The sequence below is a fragment of the Salvelinus namaycush genome, chromosome 35 (genome assembly GCF_016432855.1).
Source record: "Salvelinus namaycush isolate Seneca chromosome 35, SaNama_1.0, whole genome shotgun sequence".
In the NCBI taxonomy this organism is placed as follows: Eukaryota; Metazoa; Chordata; class Actinopteri; order Salmoniformes; family Salmonidae; genus Salvelinus; species Salvelinus namaycush.
The window spans coordinates 5559425-5583592 of NC_052341.1; the positions used below are offsets into that span (position 1 = coordinate 5559425).

General features: G+C 49.9%; 1 protein-coding gene across 3 annotated transcripts in view; it reads left to right on the forward strand.

Moving 5' to 3' along the window:
• LOC120029918 (nucleolar and coiled-body phosphoprotein 1-like) overlaps positions 1 to 17620 on the forward strand; it is a 34823-nt gene extending 17203 nt beyond the window's left edge. Inside the window, exons 10-15 of one of the 3 annotated variants that reach the window (XR_005473609.1) lie at positions 1565 to 1972; positions 2839 to 4017; positions 5101 to 5595; positions 8512 to 8642; positions 9506 to 9561; positions 16008 to 16050. Coding sequence is in view for 2 of the 3 variants with exons in the window: in XM_038975227.1 (XP_038831155.1) it covers positions 1565 to 1972; positions 2839 to 4017; positions 5101 to 5595; positions 8512 to 8642; positions 9481 to 9561; positions 16008 to 16166 (2453 nt within the window). In the remaining variant the exon portion in view is untranslated. Of the gene's footprint in view, positions 1 to 1564; positions 1973 to 2838; positions 4018 to 5100; positions 5596 to 8511; positions 8643 to 9480; positions 9562 to 16007 lie in introns of all 3 variants that reach the window. The other 2 variants (XM_038975227.1, XM_038975228.1) reach the window with 2 other exon arrangements.
• The last annotated feature ends 6548 nt before the right edge of the window (positions 17621 to 24168 follow it).

Genomic DNA, 24168 nt, shown 5'->3' on the forward strand with positions numbered 1-24168 from the left:
CCTGACCTATAGCATAACGCAATCACATCAATAAATTGCTTATTAAAAAAAAACTTAACACGTGACAGCAAAATGGATGCAGAGGACGTGACGAATAAACTTGAAACGGGGGAATATTTACAGGTTGCTCAGGAGGTAAAGGGAATGTTCGTGTGGAATAAATGTGACGAGTTGTGGAAAATCAAGAAGCAAGCGCTGCGTAAATATTATGCCAAACAGGTGCTGTATAGATTACAATACAATTTCTCTGACCGTTTGAAACAATTTAAACACCAAAATTAATTATAAGCGTACCAGAAAGTCTGTAACGTTTTTTTTTTTTTTGTCTTTATTACAGCAAAGACTAAAAACAAGTCGCATTCATTCGTGATGACCCGATTCACTGACTGAACATCTCTCCTCAGAGACAACTTCTATATTAAAGACCAGGAGAAGGAAATTGATTCAGAAGATAATAAAACATGTTTACTATAGTTGTCTGTATTACTTTCTAGCACGTCAAGCTAACTGACAGAGTAGCTAGCTGGCTAGGTCTGTAGCCATTGTTCAGCTACATAGCTAGCTAGCTGGTGGATGTTTTCCTTTTGAAACCAGAGGAAAGCAACATTCACCTCCACAAATGCTGATCTCATTGATATCCATACTGAATGAAGCACTTAAGGGACCTAATGGGCGCCCTTAACTTTTTCACTTAATTGTAAGGGGGGAAATTCGCCTTAAAATGGTTTGTTCAACTGACTTAAAGTTGAGGTAAAAGATGAGGGGGAAATTGACTTAAGATGTTTCATGCAACTGACCAAGTACCCCCGGGAGCCGCCCTCCAGTACCCCCCGAGAGCCGCCCTCCAGTACCCCCCGAGAGCCGCCCTCCAGTACCCCCCGAGAGCCGCCCTCCAGTACCCCCCCGAGAGCCGCCCTCCAGTACCCCCCCGAGAGCCGCCCTCCAGTACCCCCCCGAGAGCCGCCCTCCAGTACCCCCCCGAGAGCCGCCCTCCAGTACCCCCCCGAGAGCCGCCCTCCAGTACCCCCCCGAGAGCCGCCCTCCAGTACCCCCCCGAGAGCCGCCCTCCAGTACCCCCCCGAGAGCCGCCCTCCAGTACCCCCCCCGAGAGCCGCCCTCCAGTACCCCCCCGAGAGCCGCCCTCCAGTACCCCCCCCGAGAGCCGCCCTCCAGTACCCCCCGAGAGCCGCCCTCCAGTACCCTCAACAGCACACATTTGTTGTAGTCCCGGACAAACGCACCTGATCCAACTCATTGAGGGCTTGATGATTATTAGTTGAGTCAGGTGTGCATGTCCAGGTCTACTGTTGAGGTTAGAGGTTGGGAAACTGTTCTAGAGCAACGGTAAACACAGCCACTTCTAAATCTTCAGCCAGTTTTCCACATCTGGTTTGAATAACTAGACACCATCGTCAAGTTTGTTATACCCGGGGCGTATTCATTACACCGATTTTGTTTTTTTGTTTGTTGTTTTTTTGCAGAACTTCTCTTAAATGGAAGCAAAAGGAATGAAACGGGAGGAAAGTGAACATCAGTCTCATTTCTTCTCTTGTTCCTCTCTTAGACTCTAGCTCTGAAGATGAAGAAGAAGCAAAAAAGGCAGCAGCTAAGGCTACCCCGGCTAAGGCTACCCCGGCTAAGGCTACCCCGGCTAAGGCTACCCCGGCTAAGGCTGCCCCGTCAGAAGATTCTTCCTCGGACTCGAGCTCAGAGGATGAAGAAGAGGGGACAGTGAAAGTGGCACCAGCTAAGGCGACTCCTACGGTGACCCCAGGCAAGGCTGCAGAATCCTCCTCTGACTCAAGCTCAGAAGATGAGAAAGAAGCTAAGAAGCCTGTTGCCAAGGCCACTCCTGCCAAGGCCACTCCTGCCAAGGCCACTCCTGCCAAGGCCACTCCTGCCAAGGCCACTCCTGCCAAGGCCACTCCTGCCAAGGCTGCCCCTGCTAAGAAAGCCGACTCGTCAAGCTCAGGTAAAATAGACTAAATAGGACTGAGTCATTTTTAGAACTGATTACTAGAGAAGACCGAGTCCCAGATCTGTTTGTACCATCTTGCTAACTCCTGTGTCATTGTCACGTCAATGAGTTGGCAAGACAACACAGAAAGATCTGGAACTCAGCCCGGGGAAGAACATGCTTGGCTTGTTTCTTGTTTATGTTACAAAAACGTTAAACAATGCAGTATGTTGCTAATCATTCTCACCTTTTGGACCTCTCTGCGGTCCTGCGCAGGGCTTGTCTGCGGACTTGCGCAGGGCTTGTCTGCGGTCCTGCGCAGGGCTTGTCTGTCGTCTTGCGCAGGGCTTCTCTGCGGTCTTGCGCAGGGCTTCTCTGCGGTCTTGCGCAGGGCTCGTCTGCGGTCTTGCGCAGGGCTCGTCTGCGGTCTTGCGCAGGGCTCGTCTGCGGTCTTGCGCTGGGCTTCTCTGCGGTCTTGCGCGGGGCTTCTCTGCGGTCTTGCGCGGGGCTTCTCTGCGGTCCTGCGCAGGGCTAGTAGTTGGCTAGATAGACGCCACAAACACGGGAACTATCAGATCTGACATCCATGTTGCTTCTATTCTCACCCTGCACCTGTTGTTTTTAGATGGTACTCTGACATTTTTCATTAAAATAGTGGATGCAGTCCAAACTAAGCTGGAAGTTGTCACTTACCTTGTATGTAAAATATTGAGTTCTTTAACCACGGTTTTGTTGGCTGTTTTTCGTTGTTCTTTTGTTATCTATATTTAGAGAAACACAGTGAATGGAAGCTTTATATTACTGACTTGTCTGGGTTTGTAATATCAGACATACCCACAGACTAACTGAATCTGACATGTTCCCCTCTGTCGGTCCTGTAGACTCCGACAGCAGCTCTGAGGACGAGGCCCCAGCCAAGGCTGCTGGAGCTACCAAGAAACCTGCAGCAGCCCCCAAGGCCCCAGCCAAGGCTGCTGCAGCTACCAAGAAACCTGCAGCAGCCCCCAAGGCCCCAGCCAAGGCTGCTGCAGCTACCAAGAAACCTGCAGCAGCCCCCAAGGCCCCAGCCAAGGCTGCTGCAGAAAGCAGCTCAGACTCCGACTCTTCATCTGAAGATGAGGCTCCAGCTAAGAAGGCTACCCCGGCCCCTGTTACTAAACCAGCCTCCAAACCCGCCACCCCAGTAGTTAAACCAGCTGCTGCAGAAAGTAGCTCGGACTCCGACTCTTCTGAAGATGAGGCTCCAGCTAAGAAGGCTACCCCGGCCCCTGTTACTAAACCAGCCTCCAAACCCGCCACCCCAGTTGTTAAACCAGCTGCTGCAGAAAGTAGCTCGGACTCCGACTCTTCTGAAGATGAGGCTCCAGCTAAGAAGGCTACCCCAGCCCCTGTTACTAAACCAGCCTCCAAACCAGCCACCCCAGTTGTTAAACCAGCTGCTGCAGAAAGCAGCTCGGACTCCGACTCTTCATCTGAAGATGAGGCTCCAGCTAAGAAGGCTACCCCGGCCCCTGTTACTAAACCAGCCTCCAAACCCGCCACCCCAGTAGTTAAACCAGCTGCTGCAGAAAGCAGCTCGGACTCCGACTCTTCATCTGAAGATGAGGCTCCAGCTAAGAAGGCTACCCCGGCCCCTGTTACTAAACCAGCCTCCAAACCAGCCACCCCAGTAGTTAAACCAGCTGCTGCAGAAAGTAGCTCGGACTCCGACTCTTCATCTGAAGATGAGGCTCCAGCTAAGAAGGCTACCCCAGCCCCTGTTACTAAACCAGCCTCCAAACCAGCCACCCCCGTGGTGAACAAACTAGCCCCAACCAAGGCCGCAGCCAAGAGCACCTCCGATTCTGACAGCGACAGCTCGGACTCAGAGGACGAGGTCGCTGCAGCCAAAAAGACCACCAAACCTACAGCCGCAGCCAAGACTCCTGCTTCAGCCAAGACTCCTGCTTCAGCCAAGACTCCTGCTTCAGCCAAGACTCCTGCTTCAGCCAAGACTCCTGCTTCAGCCAAAGCTGCCGAGTCCAGCAGCAGTGACGACAGCTCTAGTGATGAGGAAGAAGGTAAAGGAGTCAGTTTGTTCGTATTTTGTGACGTTTTGGTCTTCGGCAAGTTTTTTTCCCCCCCCGACATCTAGTCAAGCTGAAGTAGGTAGCCAAAGTCTACGCTAGAGCCTTCACGGGTCCAAAAAGTTGGACCCGTTCCAACGTCCCCACCCGTACCTGATATGTATGAATAAATACAGACCCGAGGACAGCTCAAACCGTTCCGTATAGACCTGGTCGGATCCGATCCAGGTGAGGGAAGCAGAAAAGTACATTTTGAAGCTACTTTATTAAAGCGTGAGGGAGAGGAGGTAGAGAGAGGTGACGCTCTAGCAGGGGTCGTGCTGTGTAGCCTAACTTTTGCCACACAGAGGCTTTTGAGGCGCTATGACTAGCCTATTGCTGATTTGATGACCTTATGATTGGCCAACTACAACAAGCTACACGTGCTACTTGTGAAAAGAGCAGCAGTATAAATTATACCATTTCTCTCTACTGCAGCAGTCGCATTCAAGTCTTTCTGGATAATTCAGTTGAAATTACATATTGACATTACCCATGATAATCAGATCCGACTTAGACTTGTGATATTATTTTGATTTCTGGATCCGGACCTGCTCAGGTCCCGGATTGGGTTTTGGGTACAGGTGGCTCCGTGAAGATCTCTAGTCTACGCCCCTTCGTCGTTGATTGGTCAACAGTAGGGAGTTCTTCATTTAACTGTTTGTCATTCATCGAGAGACTACTCCTTTTTTCATAAACGTCAAAATTAATGATAGATTTCTTGCTTTATCTTGTATTAATTCTGACTACTTTGAGGAAGTGTATACTGTCTACGGCGTATCAATATGGACAAGCGAGGGTCTTTTTAAGCGAGTTTGCCAGCTAGACGCTGACCGAAGCTGATGCCTTCAGAAGACAGACTCTTTCTCTCATGGTGTTACTTCACTGTGACCTAGGCCTACATGTATTTTGATATATGTACTGTGTAGGCCTATTTATTGTTGTGTATCATATCTGTTTTATATTTTGAGGTTGCTTGTTAGTAAGCATTTCATTGCATTTGTTTCCGTATCACCAATTTAACCTTGAACCTTGCAGCAGCTACCCCAGCCTCGACTAAGAAGGCAGCTACCCCAGCCTCGACTAAGAAGGCAGCTACCCCAGCCTCGACTAAGAAGGCAGCTACCCCAGCCTCGACTAAGAAGGCAGCTACCCCAGCCTCGACTAAGAAGGCAGCTACCCCAGCCTCGACTAAGAAGGCAGCTACCCCAGCCTCGACTAAGAAGGCAGCTACCCCAGCCTCGACTAAGAAGGCAGCTACCCCAGCCTCGACTAAGAAGGCAGCAACCCCAGCCTCGACTAAGAAGGCAGCAGAATCCACCTCCGACTCCTCCGATAGTTCTGACTCGGATACGGAAACCAAGACGACGCCTGCTAAGCCTGCTCTGACCAATGGGAAGCCAGCTACACCTAAAGCCTCCACCCCTGCTGCCAAGGCAACGACACCGGCTAAGGCTGCCGAGTCTTCATCGTCCCAGGACAGTAGCTCTGAGGAAGAGGAGGCGAAAGCAGTCGCCACTCCCATCACTAACGGTGAGCTTTGAACTCTAGAAGGTACAGTCTGGAACCTGGTCTATGGTCATTTAAATTCATGATATTTACCCATTGATTCTTAAAGAATATAACTTATCAATTAGTGATTGGGGGGGGATCGATAGTTACATATTGGTATATTAATTTTGATGTATCGTTTTGACATCGTAATATTGTTTTTGCGCTAGTTAGCCGTACCTGCAGCAAAACTCATGTTTATATCCCCTTCATAGTTCGTCTTTTTAAATGGGGAGCCAATTTGTTTCAACACTTATTTCCACGACTAACCTTTGTTTTCTGGCGGCGATCTCTTGTCCCTCTGCAGAAGACTTATAGTGAACAACATGTCTGGAACATCGAAACACAATAAAATCACAGTATCGAAGCCCAGTACACATGCAGTTGAAGTCGGAAGTTTACATACACTTAGGTTGGAGTCATTAAAATTCGTTTTTCAACCACTCCACACATTTCTTGTTAACAGACTATAGTTTTGGCAAGTCAGTTAGGACATCTACTTTGTGCATGACACAAGGCATTTTTCCAACAATTGTTTACAGACAGATTATTTCATTTATAATTCACTGTATCACAATTCCAGTGGGTCAGAAGTTTACATACACTAAATTGACTGTGCCTTTAAACAGCTTGGAAAATTCCAGACAATGATGTCATGGCTTTAGAAGCTTCTGATAGGCTAATTGACATCATTTGAGTCAATTGGAGGTGTACCTGTGGATGTATTTCAAGGCCTACCTTCAAACTCAGTGCCTCTTTGCGTGACATCATGGAAAAACCTAAATAAATCAGCCAAGACAAAAATTGTAGACCTCCACAAGTCTGGTTCATCCTTGGGAGCAATTTCCAAACGCCTGAAGATACCACGTTCATCTGTACAAACAATAGTACGCAAGTATAAACACCATGGGACCACGCAGCCGTCATACCGCTCAGGAAGGAAACGCGTTCTGTCTCCTAGAGATGAACGTACTTTGGTGCGAAAAGTGCAAATCAATCCCAGAACAACAGCAAAGGACCTTGTGAAGATGCTGGAGGAAACAGGTACAAAGTATCTATATCCACAGTAAAACGAGTACTATATTGACATAACCTGAAAGGCCGCTCAGCAAGGAAGAAGCCACTGCTCCAAAACCGCCATTAAAAAAGCCAGACTACGATTTGCATGGGGACAAAGATCGTACTTTTTTTATTTTTTATTTTTTTATCCCCTTTTCTCCCCAATTTTCGTGGTATCCAATCGCTAGTAATTACTTTCTTGTCTCATCGCTACAACTCCCGTACGGGCTCGGGAGAGACGAAGGTCGAAAGCCATGCGTCCTCCGAAGCACAACCCAACCAAGCCGCACTGCTTCTTTAACACAGCGCGCCTCCAACCCGGAAGCCAGCCGCACCAATGTGTCGGAGGAAACACCGTGCACCTGGCCCCCTTGGTTAGCGCGCACTGCGCCCGGTCCGCCACAGGAGTCGCTGGAGCGCGATGAGACAAGGATATCCCTACCGGCCAAACCCTCCCTAACCCGGACGACGCTAGCCCAATTGTGCGTCACCCCACGGACCTCCCGGTCGCGGCCGGCTGCGACAGAGCCTGGGCGCGAACCCAGAGACTCTGGTGGCGCAGCTAGCACTGCGATGCAGTGCCCTAGACCACTGCGCCACCCGGGAGGCCCCAAATATCGTACTTTTTGAAGAAATGTCCTCTGGTCTGATGAAATAGAACTGTTTGGCCATAATGACCATCGTTATGTTTGGAGGAAAAAGGGGGAGGCTTGCAAGCTGAAGAACACCATCCCAACTGAAGCACAGGGGTGGCAGCATCATGTTGTGGGGGTGCTTTGCTGGAGGGACTGGCGCACTTCACAATATAGATGGCATCATGAGGAATTAAAATTATGTGGATATATTGAAGCAACATCTCAAGACATCAGTCCGGAAGTTAAAGCTTGGTCACAAATGGGTCTTCCAAATGGACAATGGCCCCAAGCATACTTCCAAAGTTGTGGCAAAAGGGCTTAAGGACAACAAAGTCAAGGTATTGGAGTGGCCATCACGAAGCCCTGACCTCAATCCCATAGAACATTTGTGGGCAGAACTGAAAAAGCGTGTGCGAGCAAGGAGGCCTACAAACCCGACTCAGTTACACCAGCTCTGTCAGGAGGAATGGGCCAAAATTCACCCAACTTATTGTGGGAAGCTTGTGGAAGGCTGTCCGAAACGTTTGACCCAAGTTAAACAATTTAAAGGCAATGCTACCAAATACTAATTAAGTGCATGTAAACTTCTGACCCACTGGAAATGTGATGAAAGAAATAAAAGCTGAAATAAATCATTCTCTCTACTATTATTCTGACATTTCACATTCTTAAAATAAAGTGGGGATCCTAACTGACCTAAGACAGGGAATTGTTACTAGGATTAAATGTCAGGAATTGTGAAAAACTGCGTTTAAATGTATTTGGATAAGGTGTATGTAAACTTCCGACTTCAACTGTAGAATTGTGAGAATCCCAATACATATCGTATCAGCACCTAAGTATGGTGATAATATCGTATTGTGAAGTCCCTGGCAATTCCCAGCCCTACTATCAATGTCTTGTGAGTTTTTAGTATAGTTGTGTTGAGTGTCAGTTTACAAGGTCAAGGGAAATATATTTTGAAGTCACTTACCAAGAGGGGTAAAATTTACCAATTTGTGTCGCAGTAGCTCACCAGTGTCCTGGGTTTTTGTGTCCTGCTTGGGCTTTCTAGTTTTCTCCTTTTAAATGGGCAAATCAGTAAATATTTCAGAATTCCTTCTCATGTCATCCTCACTAAGGGTTGAATTATTTTAGAAACCAAGGTAGATTATTTACAAGGACAGTTTTCTCAATGTCCCCCCCGTCTTCTCTCCCTCCACAGGCACGGTAAACAACAAGAGAAAGAGGGATGGAGAAGACTCGTCTTCTGAGAGCGAGGAAGAGGAAGTAACGACTCCTAAAAACAAGAAAGTAGTACCATCACCACAGACTTTCCCCAAAGTCTCTAAGAAGGTGAGACCTCGTCAGACTGGCTGGGTTCAGAGCTGGGATTGGCTGGCTGGTGGCTGGCTGGCTGGCTGGGTGGCTGGTTGGCTGGCTGCTGGGTGGCTGGCTGCTGGCTGGCTGGCTGGCTGGCTGCTGGGTGGCTGGCTGGGTGGCTGCTGGCTGGCTGGCTGCTGGGTGGCTGGCTGGCTGGTGGCTGGCTGGCTGGCTGCTGGGTGGCTGCTGGGTGGCTGGCTGGCTGGCTGGCTGGCTGGCTGGCTGGCTGCTGGGTGGCTGGTTGCTGGCTGGCTGGCTGGCTGGCTGCTGGGTGGCTCCTGGGTGGCTGGCTGGGTGGCTGCTGGCTGGCTGCTGGCTGGCTGGCTCCTGGGTGGCTGCTGGCTGGCTGCTGGGTGGCTGGCTGGCTGGCTGCTGGGTGGCTGGCTGGCTGGCTGCTGGGTGGCTGGCTGGCTGGCTCCTGGGTGGCTGGCTGGCTGGCTGCTGGGTGGCTGGCTGGCTGGCTCCTGGGTGGCTGGCTGGCTGGGTGGCTAGGTGGCTGGCTGGCTGCTGACTGGCTGCTGGGTTTTTGGTTCAATGTATTTGTTATGATGGCGTAAGTCTCAGTATTCAGAAATGTGTCCTAACAATGATTCTGGATCTGTAGCACTATATATATATATATAATCAATGTCGGGGCCCATTTCTGAATGAATATATATGTGTTGAGTGTCAGTTTAGAAGGCTGTATACAGAACAGAGGTGCATTGTGGTACTAACGGCTGTGGAGCGTTATCAGATGCGAACTGAACTAAACCCCTCATTCTCTCTGTGACCGTCTGTGTCTCACGGTCTGTGTGTCCCTCGTCTAAAGATCAATGTACCTTTCCGTAGAATAGTAGAGGAGGACATTGAGGTGGACAACCGTCTGGCGGACAACTCCTTCGATGCCAAGGTGAGTTTATCTACACGCTCCTCTGTCCCTCTGCTACACTCCCCTGTCCCTCTGCTACACTCCCCTGTCCCTCTGCTACACTCCCCTGTCCCTCTGCTACACTCCCCTGTCCCTCTGCTACACTCCCCTGTCCCTCTGCTACACTCCCCTGTCCCTCTGCTACACTCCCCTGTCCCTCTGCTACACTCCCCTGTCCCTCTGCTACACTCCTCTGTCCCTCTGCTACACTCCCCTGTCCCTCTGCTACACTCCCCTGTCCCTCTGCTACACTCCCCTGTCCCTCTGCTACACTCCCCTGTCCCTCTGCTACACTCCCCTGTCCCTCTGCTACACTCCCCTGTCCCTCTGCTACACTCCCCTGTCCCTCTGCTACACTCCCCTGTCCCTCTGCTACACTCCCCTGTCCCTCTGCTACACTCCCCTGTCCCTCTGCTACACTCCCCTGTCCCTCTACTACACTCCCCTGTCCCTCTACTACACTCCCCTGTCCCTCTGCCGTGTCTACGCTCCCCTGTCCCTCTGCCGTGTCTACGCTCCCCTGTCCCTCTGCCGTGTCTACGCCCCTCTGTCCCTCTGCCGTGTCTACGCTCCTCTGTCCCTCTGCCGTGTCTACGCTCCCCTGTCCCTCTGCCGTGTCTACGCTCCTCTGTCCCTCTGCCGTGTCTACGCTCCTCTGTCCCTCTGCCGTGTCTACGCTCCTCTGTCCCTCTGCCGTGTCTACGCTCCCCTGTCCCTCTGCCGTGTCTACGCTCCCCTGTCCCTCTGCCGTGTCTACGCCCCTCTGTCCCTCTGCCGTGTCTACGCCCCTCTGTCCCTCTGCCGTGTCTACGCCCCTCTGTCCCTCTGCCGTGTCTACGCTCCTCTGTCCCTCTGCCGTGTCTACGCTCCTCTGTCCCTCTGCCGTGTCTACGCTCCTCTGTCCCTCTGCCGTGTCTACGCTCCTCTGTCCCTCTGCCGTGTCTACGCTCCCCTGTCCCTCTGCCGTGTCTACGCTCCCCTGTCCCTCTGCCGTGTCCCCTGTCCCTCTGCCGTGTCTACACTCCCCTGTCCCTCTGCCGTGTCTACACTCCCCTGTCCCTCTGCCGTGTCTACCCTCCCCTGTCCCTCTGCCGTGTCTACGCTCCCCTGTCCCTCTGCCGTGTCTACGCTCCCCTGTCCCTCTGCCGTGTCTACCCTCCTCTGTCCCTCTGCCGTGTCTACACTCCCCTGTCCCTCGGCCGTGTCTACCCTCCTTTGTCCCTCTGCCGTGTCTACCCTCCCCTGTCCCTCTGCCGTGTCTACGCTCCCCTGTCCCTCTGCTACACTCCTCTGTCCCTCTGCCGTGTCTACGCTCCCCTGTCCCTCTGCCGTGTCTACGCTCCCCTGTCCCTCTGCCGTGTCTACGCTCCCCTGTCCCTCTGCCGTGTCTACGCTCCCCTGTCCCTCTGCTACACTCCCCTGTCCCTCTGCCGTGTCTACGCTCCCCTGTCCCTCTGCCGTGTCTACGCTCCTCTGTCCCTCTGCCGTGTCTACGCTCCTCTGTCCCTCTGCCGTGTCTACGCTCCCCTGTCCCTCTACCGTGTCTACGCTCCTCTGTCCCTCTGCCGTGTCTACGCTCCTCTGTCCCTCTGCCGTGTCTACGCTCCTCTGTCCCTCTGCCGTGTCTACGCTCCCCTGTCCCTCTGCCGTGTCTACGCTCCCCTGTCCCTCTGCCGTGTCTACGCTCCCCTGTCCCTCTGCCGTGTCTACGCCCCTCTGTCCCTCTGCCGTGTCTACGCTCCTCTGTCCCTCTGCCGTGTCTACGCTCCTCTGTCCCTCTGCCGTGTCTACGCTCCTCTGTCCCTCTGCCGTGTCTACGCTCCTCTGTCCCTCTGCCGTGTCTACGCTCCTCTGTCCCTCTGCCGTGTCTACGCTCCTCTGTCCCTCTGCCGTGTCTACGCTCCCCTGTCCCTCTGCCGTGTCTACGCTCCCATGTCCCTCTGCCGTGTCTACGCTCCCATGTCCCTCTGCCGTGTCTACGCTCCTCTGTCCCTCTGCCGTGTCTACGCTCCTCTGTCCCTCTGCCGTGTCTACGCTCTTCTGTCCCTCTGCCGTGTCTACGCTCCTCTGTCCCTCTGCCGTGTCTACGCTCCCCTGTCCCTCTGCCGTGTCTACGCTCCCCTGTCCCTCTGCCGTGTCTACGCTCCCCTGTCCCTCTGCCGTGTCTACGCTCCCCTGTCCCTCTGCCGTGTCTACGCTCCCCTGTCCCTCTGCCGTGTCTACGCTCCCCTGTCCCTCTGCCGTGTCTACGCTCCTCTGCCGTGTTTGCTTTTTCTCCCCAATTTCGTGGTATCCAATTGGTAGTTAGTCTTGTCCCATCGCTGCAACTCCCGTACGGACTCAGTAGAGGCGAAGGTTGAGAGCCGTGCCGTCCTCCGAAACACCCAACCAAGCCGCACTGCTTCTTGACACAATGCCCACTTAATCCGGAAGCCAGCCGCACCAATGTGTCGGAGGAAACACCATACACCTGGAGACCGTGAGTCTCTAATGGCACTGAGCCTGGACTAGAACCCAGAGTCTCTAGTGGCACAGAGTCTGGACTAGAACCCAGAGTCTCTAGTGGCACAGAGCCTGGACTAGAACCCAGAGTCTCTAGTGGCACAGAGCCTGGACTAGAACCCAGAGTCTCTAGTGGCACAGAGCCTGGACTAGAACCCAGAGTCTCTAGTGGCACAGAGCCTGGACTAGAACCCAGAGTCTCTAGTGGCACAGAGCCTGGACTAGAACCCAGAGTCTCTAGTGGCACAGAGCCTGGACTAGAACCCAGAGTCTCTAGTGGCACAGAGCCTGGACTAGAACCCAGAGTCTCTAGTGGCACAGAGCCTGGACTAGAACCCAGAGTCTCTAGTGGCACAGAGCCTGGACTAGAACCCAGAGTCTCTAGTGGTACAGAGCCTGGACTAGAACCCAGAGTCTCTAGTGGCACAGAGCCTGGACTAGAACCCAGAGTCTCTAGTGGCACAGAGCCTGGACTAGAACCCAGAGTCTCTAGTGGCACAGAGCCTGGACTAGAACCCAGAGTCTCTAGTGGCACAGAGCCTGGACTAGAACCCAGAGTCTCTAGTGGCACAGAGCCTGGACTAGAACCCAGAGTCTCTAGTGGCACAGAGCCTGGACTAGAACCCAGAGTCTCTAGTGGCACAGAGCCTGGACTAGAACCCAGAGTCTCTAGTGGCACAGAGCCTGGACTAGAACCCAGAGTCTCTAGTGGCACAGAGCCTGGACTAGAACCCAGAGTCTCTAGTGGCACAGAGCCTGGACTAGAACCCAGAGTCTCTAGTGGCACAGAGCCTGGACTAGAACCCAGAGTCTCTAGTGGCACAGAGCCTGGACTAGAACCCAGAGTCTCTAGTGGCACAGAGCCTGGACTAGAACCCAGAGTCTCTAGTGGCACAGAGCCTGGACTAGAACCCAGAGTCTCTAGTGGCACAGGGCCTGGACTAGAACCCAGAGTCTCTAGTGGCACAGGGCCTGGACTAGAACCCAGAGTCTCTAGTGGCACAGGGCCTGGACTAGAACCCAGAGTCTCTAGTGGCACAGGGCCTGGACTAGAACCCAGAGTCTCTAGTGGCACAGGGCCTGGACTAGAACCCAGAGTCTCTAGTGGCACAGGGCCTGGACTAGAACCCAGAGTCTCTAGTGGCACAGGGCCTGGACTAGAACCCAGAGTCTCTAGTGGCACAGAGCCTGGACTAGAACCCAGAGTCTCTAGTGGCACAGAGCCTGGACTAGAACCCAGAGTCTCTAGTGGCACAGAGCCTGGACTAGAACCCAGAGTCTCTAGTGGCACAGAGCCTGGACTAGAACCCAGAGTCTCTAGTGGCACAGAGCCTGGACTAGAACCCAGAGTCTCTAGTGGCACAGAGCCTGGACTAGAACCCAGAGTCTCTAGTGGCACAGAGCCTGGACTAGAACCCAGAGTCTCTAGTGGCACAGAGCCTGGACTAGAACCCAGAGTCTCTAGTGGCACAGAGCCTGGACTAGAACCCAGAGTCTCTAGTGGCACAGAGCCTGGACTAGAACCCAGAGTCTCTAGTGGCACAGAGCCTGGACTAGAACCCAGAGTCTCTAGTGGCACAGAGCCTGGACTAGAACCCAGAGTCTCTAGTGGCACAGAGCCTGGACTAGAACCCAGAGTCTCTAGTGGCACAGAGCCTGGACTAGAACCCAGAGTCTCTAGTGGCACAGGGCCTGGACTAGAACCCAGAGTCTCTAGTGGCACAGGGCCTGGACTAGAACCCAGAGTCTCTAGTGGCACAGGGCCTGGACTAGAACCCAGAGTCTCTAGTGGCACAGAGCCTGGACTAGAACCCAGAGTCTCTAGTGGCACAGAGCCTGGACTAGAACCCAGAGTCTCTAGTGGCACAGAGCCTGGACTAGAACCCAGAGTCTCTAGTGGCACAGAGCCTGGACTAGAACCCAGAGTCTCTAGTGGCACAGAGCCTGGACTAGAACCCAGAGTCTCTAGTGGCACAGAGCCTGGACTAGAACCCAGAGTCTCTAGTGGCACAGGGCCTGGACTAGAACCCAGAGTCTCTAGTGGCACAGGGCCTGGACTAGAACCCAGAGTCTCTAGTGGCACAGGGCCTGGACTAGAACCCAGAGTCTCTAGTGGCACAGGGCCTGGACTAGAACCCAGAGTCTCTAGTGGCACAGGGCCTGGACTAGAACCCAGAGTCTCTAGTGGCACAGAGCCTGGACTAGAACCCAGAGTCTCTAGTGGCACAGCCTGGACTAGAACCCAGAGTCTCTCTAGTGGCACAGCCTGGACTAGAACCCAGAGTCTCTCTAGTGGCACAGCCTGGACTAGAACCCAGAGTCTCTAGGGGCACAGAGCCTGGACTAGAACCCAGAGTCTCTAGGGGCACAGAGCCTGGACTAGAACCCAGAGTCTCTAGGGGCACAGAGCCTGGACTAGAACCCAGAGTCTCTAGGGGCACAGAGCCTGGACTAGAACCCAGAGTCTCTAGGGGCACAGAGCCTGGACTAGAACCCAGAGTCTCTAGGGGCACAGAGCCTGGACTAGAACCCAGAGTCTCTAGGGGCACAGAGCCTGGACTAGAACCCAGAGTCTCTAGGGGCACAGAGCCTGGACTAGAACCCAGAGTCTCTCTAGTGGCACAGAGCCTGGACTAGAACCCAGAGTCTCTCTAGTGGCACAGAGCCTGGACTAGAACCCAGAGTCTCTCTAGTGGCACAGAGCCTGGACTAGAACCCAGAGTCTCTCTAGTGGCACAGAGCCTGGACTAGAACCCAGAGTCTCTCTAGTGGCACAGAGCCTGGACTAGAACCCAGAGTCTCTCTAGTGGCACAGAGCCTGGACTAGAACCCAGAGTCTCTCTAGTGGCACAGAGCCTGGACTAGAACCCAGAGTCTCTCTAGTGGCACAGAGCCTGGACTAGAACCCAGAGTCTCTCTAGTGGCACAGAGCCTGGGCTAGAACCCAGAGTCTCTAGTGGCACAGAGCCTGGGCTAGAACCCAGAGTCTCTAGTGGCACAGAGCCTGGGCTAGAACCCAGAGTCTCTAGTGGCACAGAGCCTGGGCTAGAACCCAGAGTCTCTAGTGGCACAGAGCCTGGGCTAGAACCCAGAGTCTCTAGTGGCACAGAGCCTGGGCTAGAACCCAGAGTCTCTAGTGGCACAGAGCCTGGGCTAGAACCCAGAGTCTCTAGTGGCACAGAGCCTGGGCTAGAACCCAGAGTCTCTAGTGGCACAGAGCCTGGGCTAGAACCCAGAGTCTCTAGTGGCACAGAGCCTGGACTAGAACCCAGAGTCTCTAGTGGCACAGAGCCTGGACTAGAACCCAGAGTCTCTAGTGGCACAGAGCCTGGACTAGAACCCAGAGTCTCTAATGGCACAGAGCCTGGACTAGAACCCAGAGTCTCTAGGGGCACAGAGCCTGGACTAGAACCCAGAGTCTCTAGTGGCACAGCGAACACTGTCTTACACCACTGGTCCAGTCGGGATGCCCTAGTGGTTTTATTTAGCTGTCGCCATCTTGGTTGTTAGAACAATGGTCCTTGGGTCAGATGAAGCTGTTCTAAAGTCGTATATTAATGCAGAGAATCACTGAATGCTTGAAACATGTATATCTCCTCGTTTCAGGGTTCTTCTAGAAAGTATATTTGTGTTGCTTGATCTTATGGATGACCCAACGGACACACAGTTCTGGGAGTCGGTCAGAACCTGTCAGTCAAGACACGCTTATGAATATTTGGCTCCCCGCCCACTCAGCCTTATTGATGGTTAGAGAATTAGCATTTTATATGCTATTATTTTGGACACGGGATACTTAGAGGTACTGCGTTGTCATCTTAAGTAAAAGAACTACAATATATATATGTCGGTATTGTGTTGGTCCAGGGTTGGGATCATGTCATTCTGGTGCTAGACGTGTTTTGACTGTCTCTCTCTGCTCACCTCAGCGCGGGGCAAATGGAGACTGGGGCCAGAGGGCCAATGACGTGCTCCGCTTCACCAAGGGGAAGTCCTTCCGCCACGAGAAGACCAAGAAGAAGAGGGGAAGCTACCGTGGAGGAGCCATCTCCCAGTCCGTCAACTCCATCAGGTTCGACAGCGACTGAGAACCTGGTCATCGTCATCATCATCACCCCTCTTCATCCTGCCGCTTGACCCCCCCCCCCCCCCCCCCCCCAACCTGATTGAGCCGAAACATCATCAACTGAACTACCGACAGCTGACAGCTGGCTTCCTATAATTTTAGTTCATAAGTCAATGTGTTAAACCTAAAGGCTTTTTTTATGGTGTAGAAGAAGACACAAGTGGTCCTGAAATGGCACCTTATTCGTTTTGTCGTGCAGTACTGTTGATCTGATCTAAAGCAGTGCACTATATAGGTAATAGTGTGCTATTTAGGATGCAGAGGGGGGGAGGAGTGGTCTGACTGTCTCTGTGCCTTCAACGTGGTACAGATTACTAAAGGGTTAATGTCCTTAGGCTGCATTTACAACATATAGCCACCAGGTGGCGGTAGGAAGCCAACCAATTCTGTGTTAACCAATTTAAAAGTGTAAACTGTTCTCAGATTTATTTTTCTCTCAGCCATTAATCTGTTGTAATATTGTTCGCCCGGTATCTTCCCCCTCCTTCTGTCCAGTGTCTTTTCAGTATCAACATTTTTGAAATTCTCTGTTGTTTTATCGCTGTGTGCATTGTCAGACACATTGCGGGGTTACTTGATTTTTGTGCAGACCTGGGAGTTGAATGATAAGAATCTCATGTGTTGCCGTCTCCCAACACCTTGGTAAGTATTCAACCACTGCAATGTAAACTGTCTGGAACGTGTCCGTCCTTTTTTATATTTTCTGCAGTCTCATGTAGAACCCCATCACGGTTCAGATATGAAGGTTTTATATTTAACCGTTTTAAGCCGGGAAGTATTGAGGATCATCCAACTGTCATTACGAGCTCTGTAGTCTTGAAGTAACTGCCCGGGGTCATGTTTAGTATACCATAACAAAACCGTTTGGAAACAGGAAAACACACTTATTGTACAAGTTCAGGTAGTGCCTACCTTTTCACTCAGTTATAAAACGTTTTCTTCATCCCCCCCCCCCCCCCCCCCCTCTACTGAACAGGATCTGGCTGCGTCTGAAATGGCACTCTAAAGTAGTGCACTATACAGGGAATAGGGTTCCATTTCAGATGTCATCCTGGTGTTTATTCCTGCTGATGTGAGACTGCCCTCTGTTGGTCTGCTGGGTGGTTCATCATTGGCTACTGAGGTACTTCTCTTGGCCCAGCAGCTTGATTGACAGCCAGAACAGCTAACCTCAAGTTTTAATTTTGTGAATTTCAATTTCCTGTTTCTACTCGAATGTAAACCCCTTTTCTTATTGAGTCTTGTTTATTACCTGAATAAAATACTTTGTGTCCCAATTTCCTTTCTCCCTGCACATTTAAAAGCAGTATAGCAGTTCATTTCCTTTGACTTGTGAAGTAGATGAGATCGTGCAACTTCTTGGAGGATAACGGAACTAAATAAAGGAAACTTGTTTAAAAATACAACCAAACATGTAAATAACCCTGAGAGTTGCGTCTGTTTTCTGCTTCAGTTTGCAATTCATGCACCTTGGTTGGAGAGCGAGGTAGCGGCAGTGAATCCTTTGCACACTTAACTTTTGACCAGGACCCAGGGACGCAACCCATAACTTCATTTTTACCATAAATCAAAGTTGATTGGTCACATACACAGTTGAGCATATGTTAGTTATAGCCAATGCAGCGAAATGCGTGTTCCTAGTTCCTAACTGCAGTAGAATGCGTGTTCCTAGTTCCTAACTGCAGTAGAATGCGTGTTCCTAGTTCCTAACTGCAGTAGAATGTGTGTTCCTAGTTCCTAACTGCAGTAGAATGTGTGTTCCTAGTTCCTAACTGCAGTAGAATGTGTGTTCCTAGTTCCTAACTGCAGTAGAATGCGTGTTCCTAGTTCCTAACTGCAGTAGAATGCGTGTTCCTAGTTCCTAACTGCAGTAGAATGCGTGTTCCTAACTGCAGTAGAATGCGTGTTCCTAACTGCAGTAGAATGCGTGTTCCTAACTGCAGTAGAATGCGTGTTCCTAACTGCAGTAGAATGCGTGTTCCTAACTGCAGTAGAATGCGTGTTCCTAGTTCCTAACTGCAGTAGAATGCGTGTTCCTAGTTCCTAACTGCAGTAGAATGTGTGTTCCTAGTTCCTAACTGCAGTAGAATGTGTGTTCCTAGTTCCTAACTGCAGTAGAATGCGTGTTCCTAGTTCCTAACTGCAGTAGAATGCGTGTTCCTAGTTCCTAACTGCAGTAGAATGCGTGTTCCTAGTTCCTAACTGCAGTAGAATGCGTGTTCCTAGTTCCTAACTGCAGTAGAATGCGTGTTCCTAGTTCCTAACTGCAGTAGAATGCGTGTTCCTAGTTCCTAACTGCAGTAGAATGCGTGTTCCTAGTTCCTAACTGCAGTAGAATGCGTGTTCCTAGTTCCTAACTGCAGTAGAATGTGTGTTCCTAGTTCCTAACTGCAGTAGAATGTGTGTTCCTAGTTCCTAACTGCAGTAGAATGCGTGTTCCTAGTTCCTAACTGCAGTAGAATGCGTGTTCCTAGTTCCTAACTGCAGTAGAATGCGTGTTCCTAGTTCCTAACTGCAGTAGAATGTGTGTTCCTAGTTCCTAACTGCAGTAGAATGCGTGTTCCTAGTTCCTAACTGCAGCAGAATGCGTGTTCCTAGTTCCTAACTGCAGCAGAATGCGTGTTCCTAGTTCCTAACTGCAGTAGAATGTGTGTTCCTAGTTCCTAACTGCAGTAGAATGTGTGTTCCTAGCTCCTAACTGCAGTAGAATTTGTGTTCCTAACTGCAGTAGAATGCGTGTTCCTAGCTCCTAACTGCGGTAGAATGTGTGTTCCTAGTTCCTAACTGCAGTAGAATGTGTGTTCCTAGTTCCTAACTGCAGTAGAATGCGTGTTCCTAGTTCCTAACTGCAGTAGAATGCGTGTTCCTAGTTCCTAACTGCAGCAGAATGTGTGTTCCTAACTGCAGTAGAATGTGTGTTCCTAGTTCCTAACTGCAGTAGAATTTGTGTTCCTAACTGCAGTAGAATGTGTGTTCCTAACTGCAGTAGAATGCGTGTTCCTAGTTCCTAACTGCAGTAGAATGCGTGTTCCTAGTTCCTAACTGCAGCAGAATTGTGTGTTCCTAGTTCCTAACTGCAGTAGAATGCGTGTTCCTAGTTCCTAACTGCAGTAGAATGTGTGTTCCTAGTTCCTAACTGCAGTAGAATGTGTGTTCCTAACTGCAGTAGAATGTGTGTTCCTAACTGCAGTAGAATGTGTGTTCCTAACTGCAGTAGAATGCGTGTTCCTAGTTCCTAACTGCAGCAGAATTGTGTGTTCCTAGTTCCTAACTGCAGTAGAATGTGTGTTCCTAGTTCCTAACTGCAGCAGAATTGTGTGTTCCTAGTTCCTAACTGCAGTAGAATTGTGTGTTCCTAGTTCCTAACTGCAGTAGAATGCGTGTTCCTAGTTCCTAACTGCAGTAGAATGTGTGTTCCTAGTTCCTAACTGCAGTAGAATGTGTGTTCCTAGTTCCTAACTGCAGTAGAATGTGTGTTCCTAACTGCAGTAGAATGCGTGTTCCTAGTTCCTAACTGCAGTAGAATGCGTGTTCCTAGTTCCTAACTGCAGTAGAATGCGTGTTCCTAGTTCCTAACTGCAGTAGAATGCGTGTTCCTAGTTCCTAACTGCAGTAGAATGCGTGTTCTTCCTAACTGCAGTAGAATGCGTGTTCCTAACTGCAGTAGAATGTGTGTTCCTAGTTCCTAACTGCAGTAGAATGCGTGTTCCTAACTGCAGTAGAATGTGTGTTCCTAGTTCCTAACTGCAGTAGAATGTGTGTTCCTAGTTCCTAACTGCAGTAGAATGTGTGTTCCTAGTTCCTAACTGCAGTAGAATGCGTGTTCCTAGTTCCTAACTGCAGTAGAATGTGTGTTCCTAGTTCCTAACTGCAGTAGAATGCGTGTTCCTAGTTCCTAACTGCAGTAGAATGCGTGTTCCTAGTTCCTAACTGCAGTAGAATGCGTGTTCCTAGTTCCTAACTGCAGTAGAATGCGTGTTCCTAGTTCCTAACTGCAGTAGAATGCGTGTTCCTAGTTCCTAACTGCAGTAGAATGCGTGTTCCTAGTTCCTAACTGCAGTAGAATGTGTGTTCCTAGTTCCTAACTGCAGTAGAATGCGTGTTCCTAGTTCCTAACTGCAGTAGAATGTGTGTTCCTAGTTCCTAACTGCAGTAGAATGCGTGTTCCTAGTTCCTAACTGCAGTAGAATGCGTGTTCCTAGTTCCTAACTGCAGTAGAATGTGTGTTCCTAACTGCAGTAGAATGCGTGTTCCTAGTTCCTAACTGCAGTAGAATGCGTGTTCCTAGTTCCTAACTGCAGTAGAATGTGTGTTCCTAGTTCCTAACTGCAGTAGAATGTGTGTTCCTAGTCCCTAACTGCAGTAGAATGCGTGTTACTAGTTCCTAACTGCAGCAGAATGCGTGTTCCTAGTTCCTAACTGCAGTAGAATGCGTGTTCCTAGTTCCTAACTGCAGTAGAATGTGTGTTCCTAGTTCCTAACTGCAGCAGAATGCGTGTTCCTAGTTCCTAACTGCAGTAGAATGCGTGTTCCTAGTTCCTAACTGCAGTAGAATGTGTGTTCCTAGTTCCTAACTGCAGTAGAATGCGTGTTCCTAGTTCCTAACTGCAGCAGAATGTGTGTTCCTAGTTCCTAACTGCAGTAGAATGCGTGTTCCTAGTTCCTAACTGCAGCAGAATGTGTGTTCCTAGTTCCTAACTGCAGTAGAATGCGTGTTCCTAGTTCCTAACTGCAGCAGAATGCGTGTTCCTAGCTCCTAACTGCAGTAGAATGTGTGTTCCTAGCTCCTAACTGCAGTAGAATGTGTGTTCCTAGTTCCTAACTGCAGTAGAATGCGTGTTCCTAGTTCCTAACTGCAGCAGAATGCGTGTTCCTAGTTCCTAACTGCAGTAGAATGCGTGTTCCTAGTTCCTAACTGCAGTAGAATGTGTGTTCCTAGTTCCTAACTGCAGTAGAATGCATGTTCCTAGTTCCTAACTGCAGTAGAATGCGTGTTCCTAGTTCCTAACTGCAGTAGAATGTGTGTTCCTAGTTCCTAACTGCAGCAGAATGTGTGTTCCTAGTTCCTAACTGCAGTAGAATGCGTGTTCCTAGTTCCTAACTGCAGTAGAATGCGTGTTCCTAACTGCAGTAGAATGTGTGTTCCTAGTTGCTAACTGCAGTAGAATGCGTGTTCCTAACTGCAGTAGAATGTGTGTTCCTAGTTCCTAACTGCAGTAGAATGCGTGTTCCTAGTTCCTAACTGCAGTAGAATGCGTGTTCCTAGTTCCTAACTGCGGTAGAATGCGTGTTCCTAGTTCCTAACTGCGGTAGAATGTGTGTTCCTAGTTCCTAACTGCAGTAGAATGCGTGTTCCTAGTTCCTAACTGCAGTAGAATGCGTGTTCCTAGTTCCTAACTGCAGTAGAATGCGTGTTCCTAGTTCCTAACTGCAGTAGAATGTGTGTTCCTAGTTCCTAACTGCAGTAGAATGTGTGTTCCTAGTTCCTAACTGCAGTAGAATGTGTGTTCCTAGTTCCTAACTGCAGTAGAATGCGTGTTCCTAGTTCCTAACTGCAGTAGAATGTGTGTTCCTAGTTCCTAACTGCAGTAGAATGCGTGTTCCTAGTTCCTAACTGCAGTAGAATGCGTGTTCCTAGTTCCTAACTGCAGTAGAATGCGTGTTCCTAGTTCCTAACTGCAGTAGAATGCGTGTTCCTAGTTCCTAACTGCAGTAGAATGCGTGTTCCTAGTTCCTAACTGCAGTAGAATGTGTGTTCCTAGTTCCTAACTGCAGTAGAATGCGTGTTCCTAGTTCCTAACTGCAGTAGAATGCGTGTTCCTAGTTCCTAACTGCAGTAGAATGCGTGTTCCTAGTTCCTAACTGCAGTAGAATGCGTGTTCCTAGTTCCTAACTGCAGTAGAATGTGTGTTCCTAGTTCCTAACTGCAGTAGAATGCGTGTTCCTAGTTCCTAACTGCAGCAGAATGCGTGTTCCTAGTTCCTAACTGCAGCAGAATGCGTGTTCCTAGTTCCTAACTGCAGTAGAATGTGTGTTCCTAGTTCCTAACTGCAGTAGAATGTGTGTTCCTAGCTCCTAACTGCAGTAGAATTTGTGTTCCTAACTGCAGTAGAATGCGTGTTCCTAGCTCCTAACTGCGGTAGAATGTGTGTTCCTAGTTCCTAACTGCAGTAGAATGCGTGTTCCTAGTTCCTAACTGCAGTAGAATGCGTGTTCCTAGTTCCTAACTGCAGTAGAATGCGTGTTCCTAGTTCCTAACTGCAGCAGAATGTGTGTTCCTAACTGCAGTAGAATGTGTGTTCCTAGTTCCTAACTGCAGTAGAATGTGTGTTCCTAACTGCAGTAGAATGCGTGTTCCTAGTTCCTAACTGCAGTAGAATGCGTGTTCCTAGTTCCTAACTGCAGCAGAATTGTGTGTTCCTAGTTCCTAACTGCAGTAGAATGCGTGTTCCTAGTTCCTAACTGCAGTAGAATGTGTGTTCCTAGTTCCTAACTGCAGTAGAATGTGTGTTCCTAACTGCAGTAGAATGTGTGTTCCTAACTGCAGTAGAATGTGTGTTCCTAACTGCAGTAGAATGTGTGTTCCTAACTGCAGTAGAATGCGTGTTCCTAGTTCCTAACTGCAGCAGAATTGTGTGTTCCTAGTTCCTAACTGCAGTAGAATTGTGTGTTCCTAGTTCCTAACTGCAGTAGAATGCGTGTTCCTAGTTCCTAACTGCAGTAGAATGTGTGTTCCTAGTTCCTAACTGCAGTAGAATGTGTGTTCCTAGTTCCTAACTGCAGCAGAATTGTGTGTTCCTAGTTCCTAACTGCAGTAGAATTGTGTGTTCCTAGTTCCTAACTGCAGTAGAATGCGTGTTCCTAGTTCCTAACTGCAGTAGAATGTGTGTTCCTAGTTCCTAACTGCAGTAGAATGTGTGTTCCTAGTTCCTAACTGCAGTAGAATGTGTGTTCCTAACTGCAGTAGAATGTGTGTTCCTAGTTCCTAACTGCAGTAGAATGTGTGTTCCTAGTTCCTAACTGCAGTAGAATGTGTGTTCCTAACTGCAGTAGAATGTGTGTTCCTAACTGCAGTAGAATGCGTGTTCCTAGTTCCTAACTGCAGTAGAATGCGTGTTCCTAGTTCCTAACTGCAGTAGAATGCGTGTTCCTAGTTCCTAACTGCAGTAGAATGCGTGTTCCTAACTGCAGTAGAATGTGTGTTCCTAGTTCCTAACTGCAGTAGAATGCGTGTTCCTAACTGCAGTAGAATGTGTGTTCCTAGTTCCTAACTGCAGTAGAATGTGTGTTCCTAGTTCCTAACTGCAGTAGAATGCGTGTTCCTAGTTCCTAACTGCAGTAGAATGCGTGTTCCTAGTTCCTAACTGCAGCAGAATTGCGTGTTCCTAGTTCCTAACTGCAGTAGAATGCGTGTTCCTAGTTCCTAACTGCAGTAGAATGCGTGTTCCTAGTTCCTAACTGCAGTAGAATGCGTGTTCCTAGTTCCTAACTGCAGTAGAATGCGTGTTCCTAGTTCCTAACTGCAGTAGAATGCGTGTTCCTAGTTCCTAACTGCAGTAGAATGTGTGTTCCTAGTTCCTAACTGCAGTAGAATGCGTGTTCCTAGTTCCTAACTGCAGTAGAATGTGTGTTCCTAGTTCCTAACTGCAGTAGAATGCGTGTTCCTAGTTCCTAACTGCAGTAGAATGCGTGTTCCTAGTTCCTAACTGCAGTAGAATGTGTGTTCCTAACTGCAGTAGAATGCGTGTTCCTAGTTCCTAACTGCAGTAGAATGCGTGTTCCTAGTTCCTAACTGCAGTAGAATGTGTGTTCCTAGTTCCTAACTGCAGTAGAATGTGTGTTCCTAGTCCCTAACTGCAGTAGAATGCGTGTTACTAGTTCCTAACTGCAGCAGAATGCGTGTTCCTAGTTCCTAACTGCAGTAGAATGCGTGTTCCTAGTTCCTAACTGCAGTAGAATGTGTG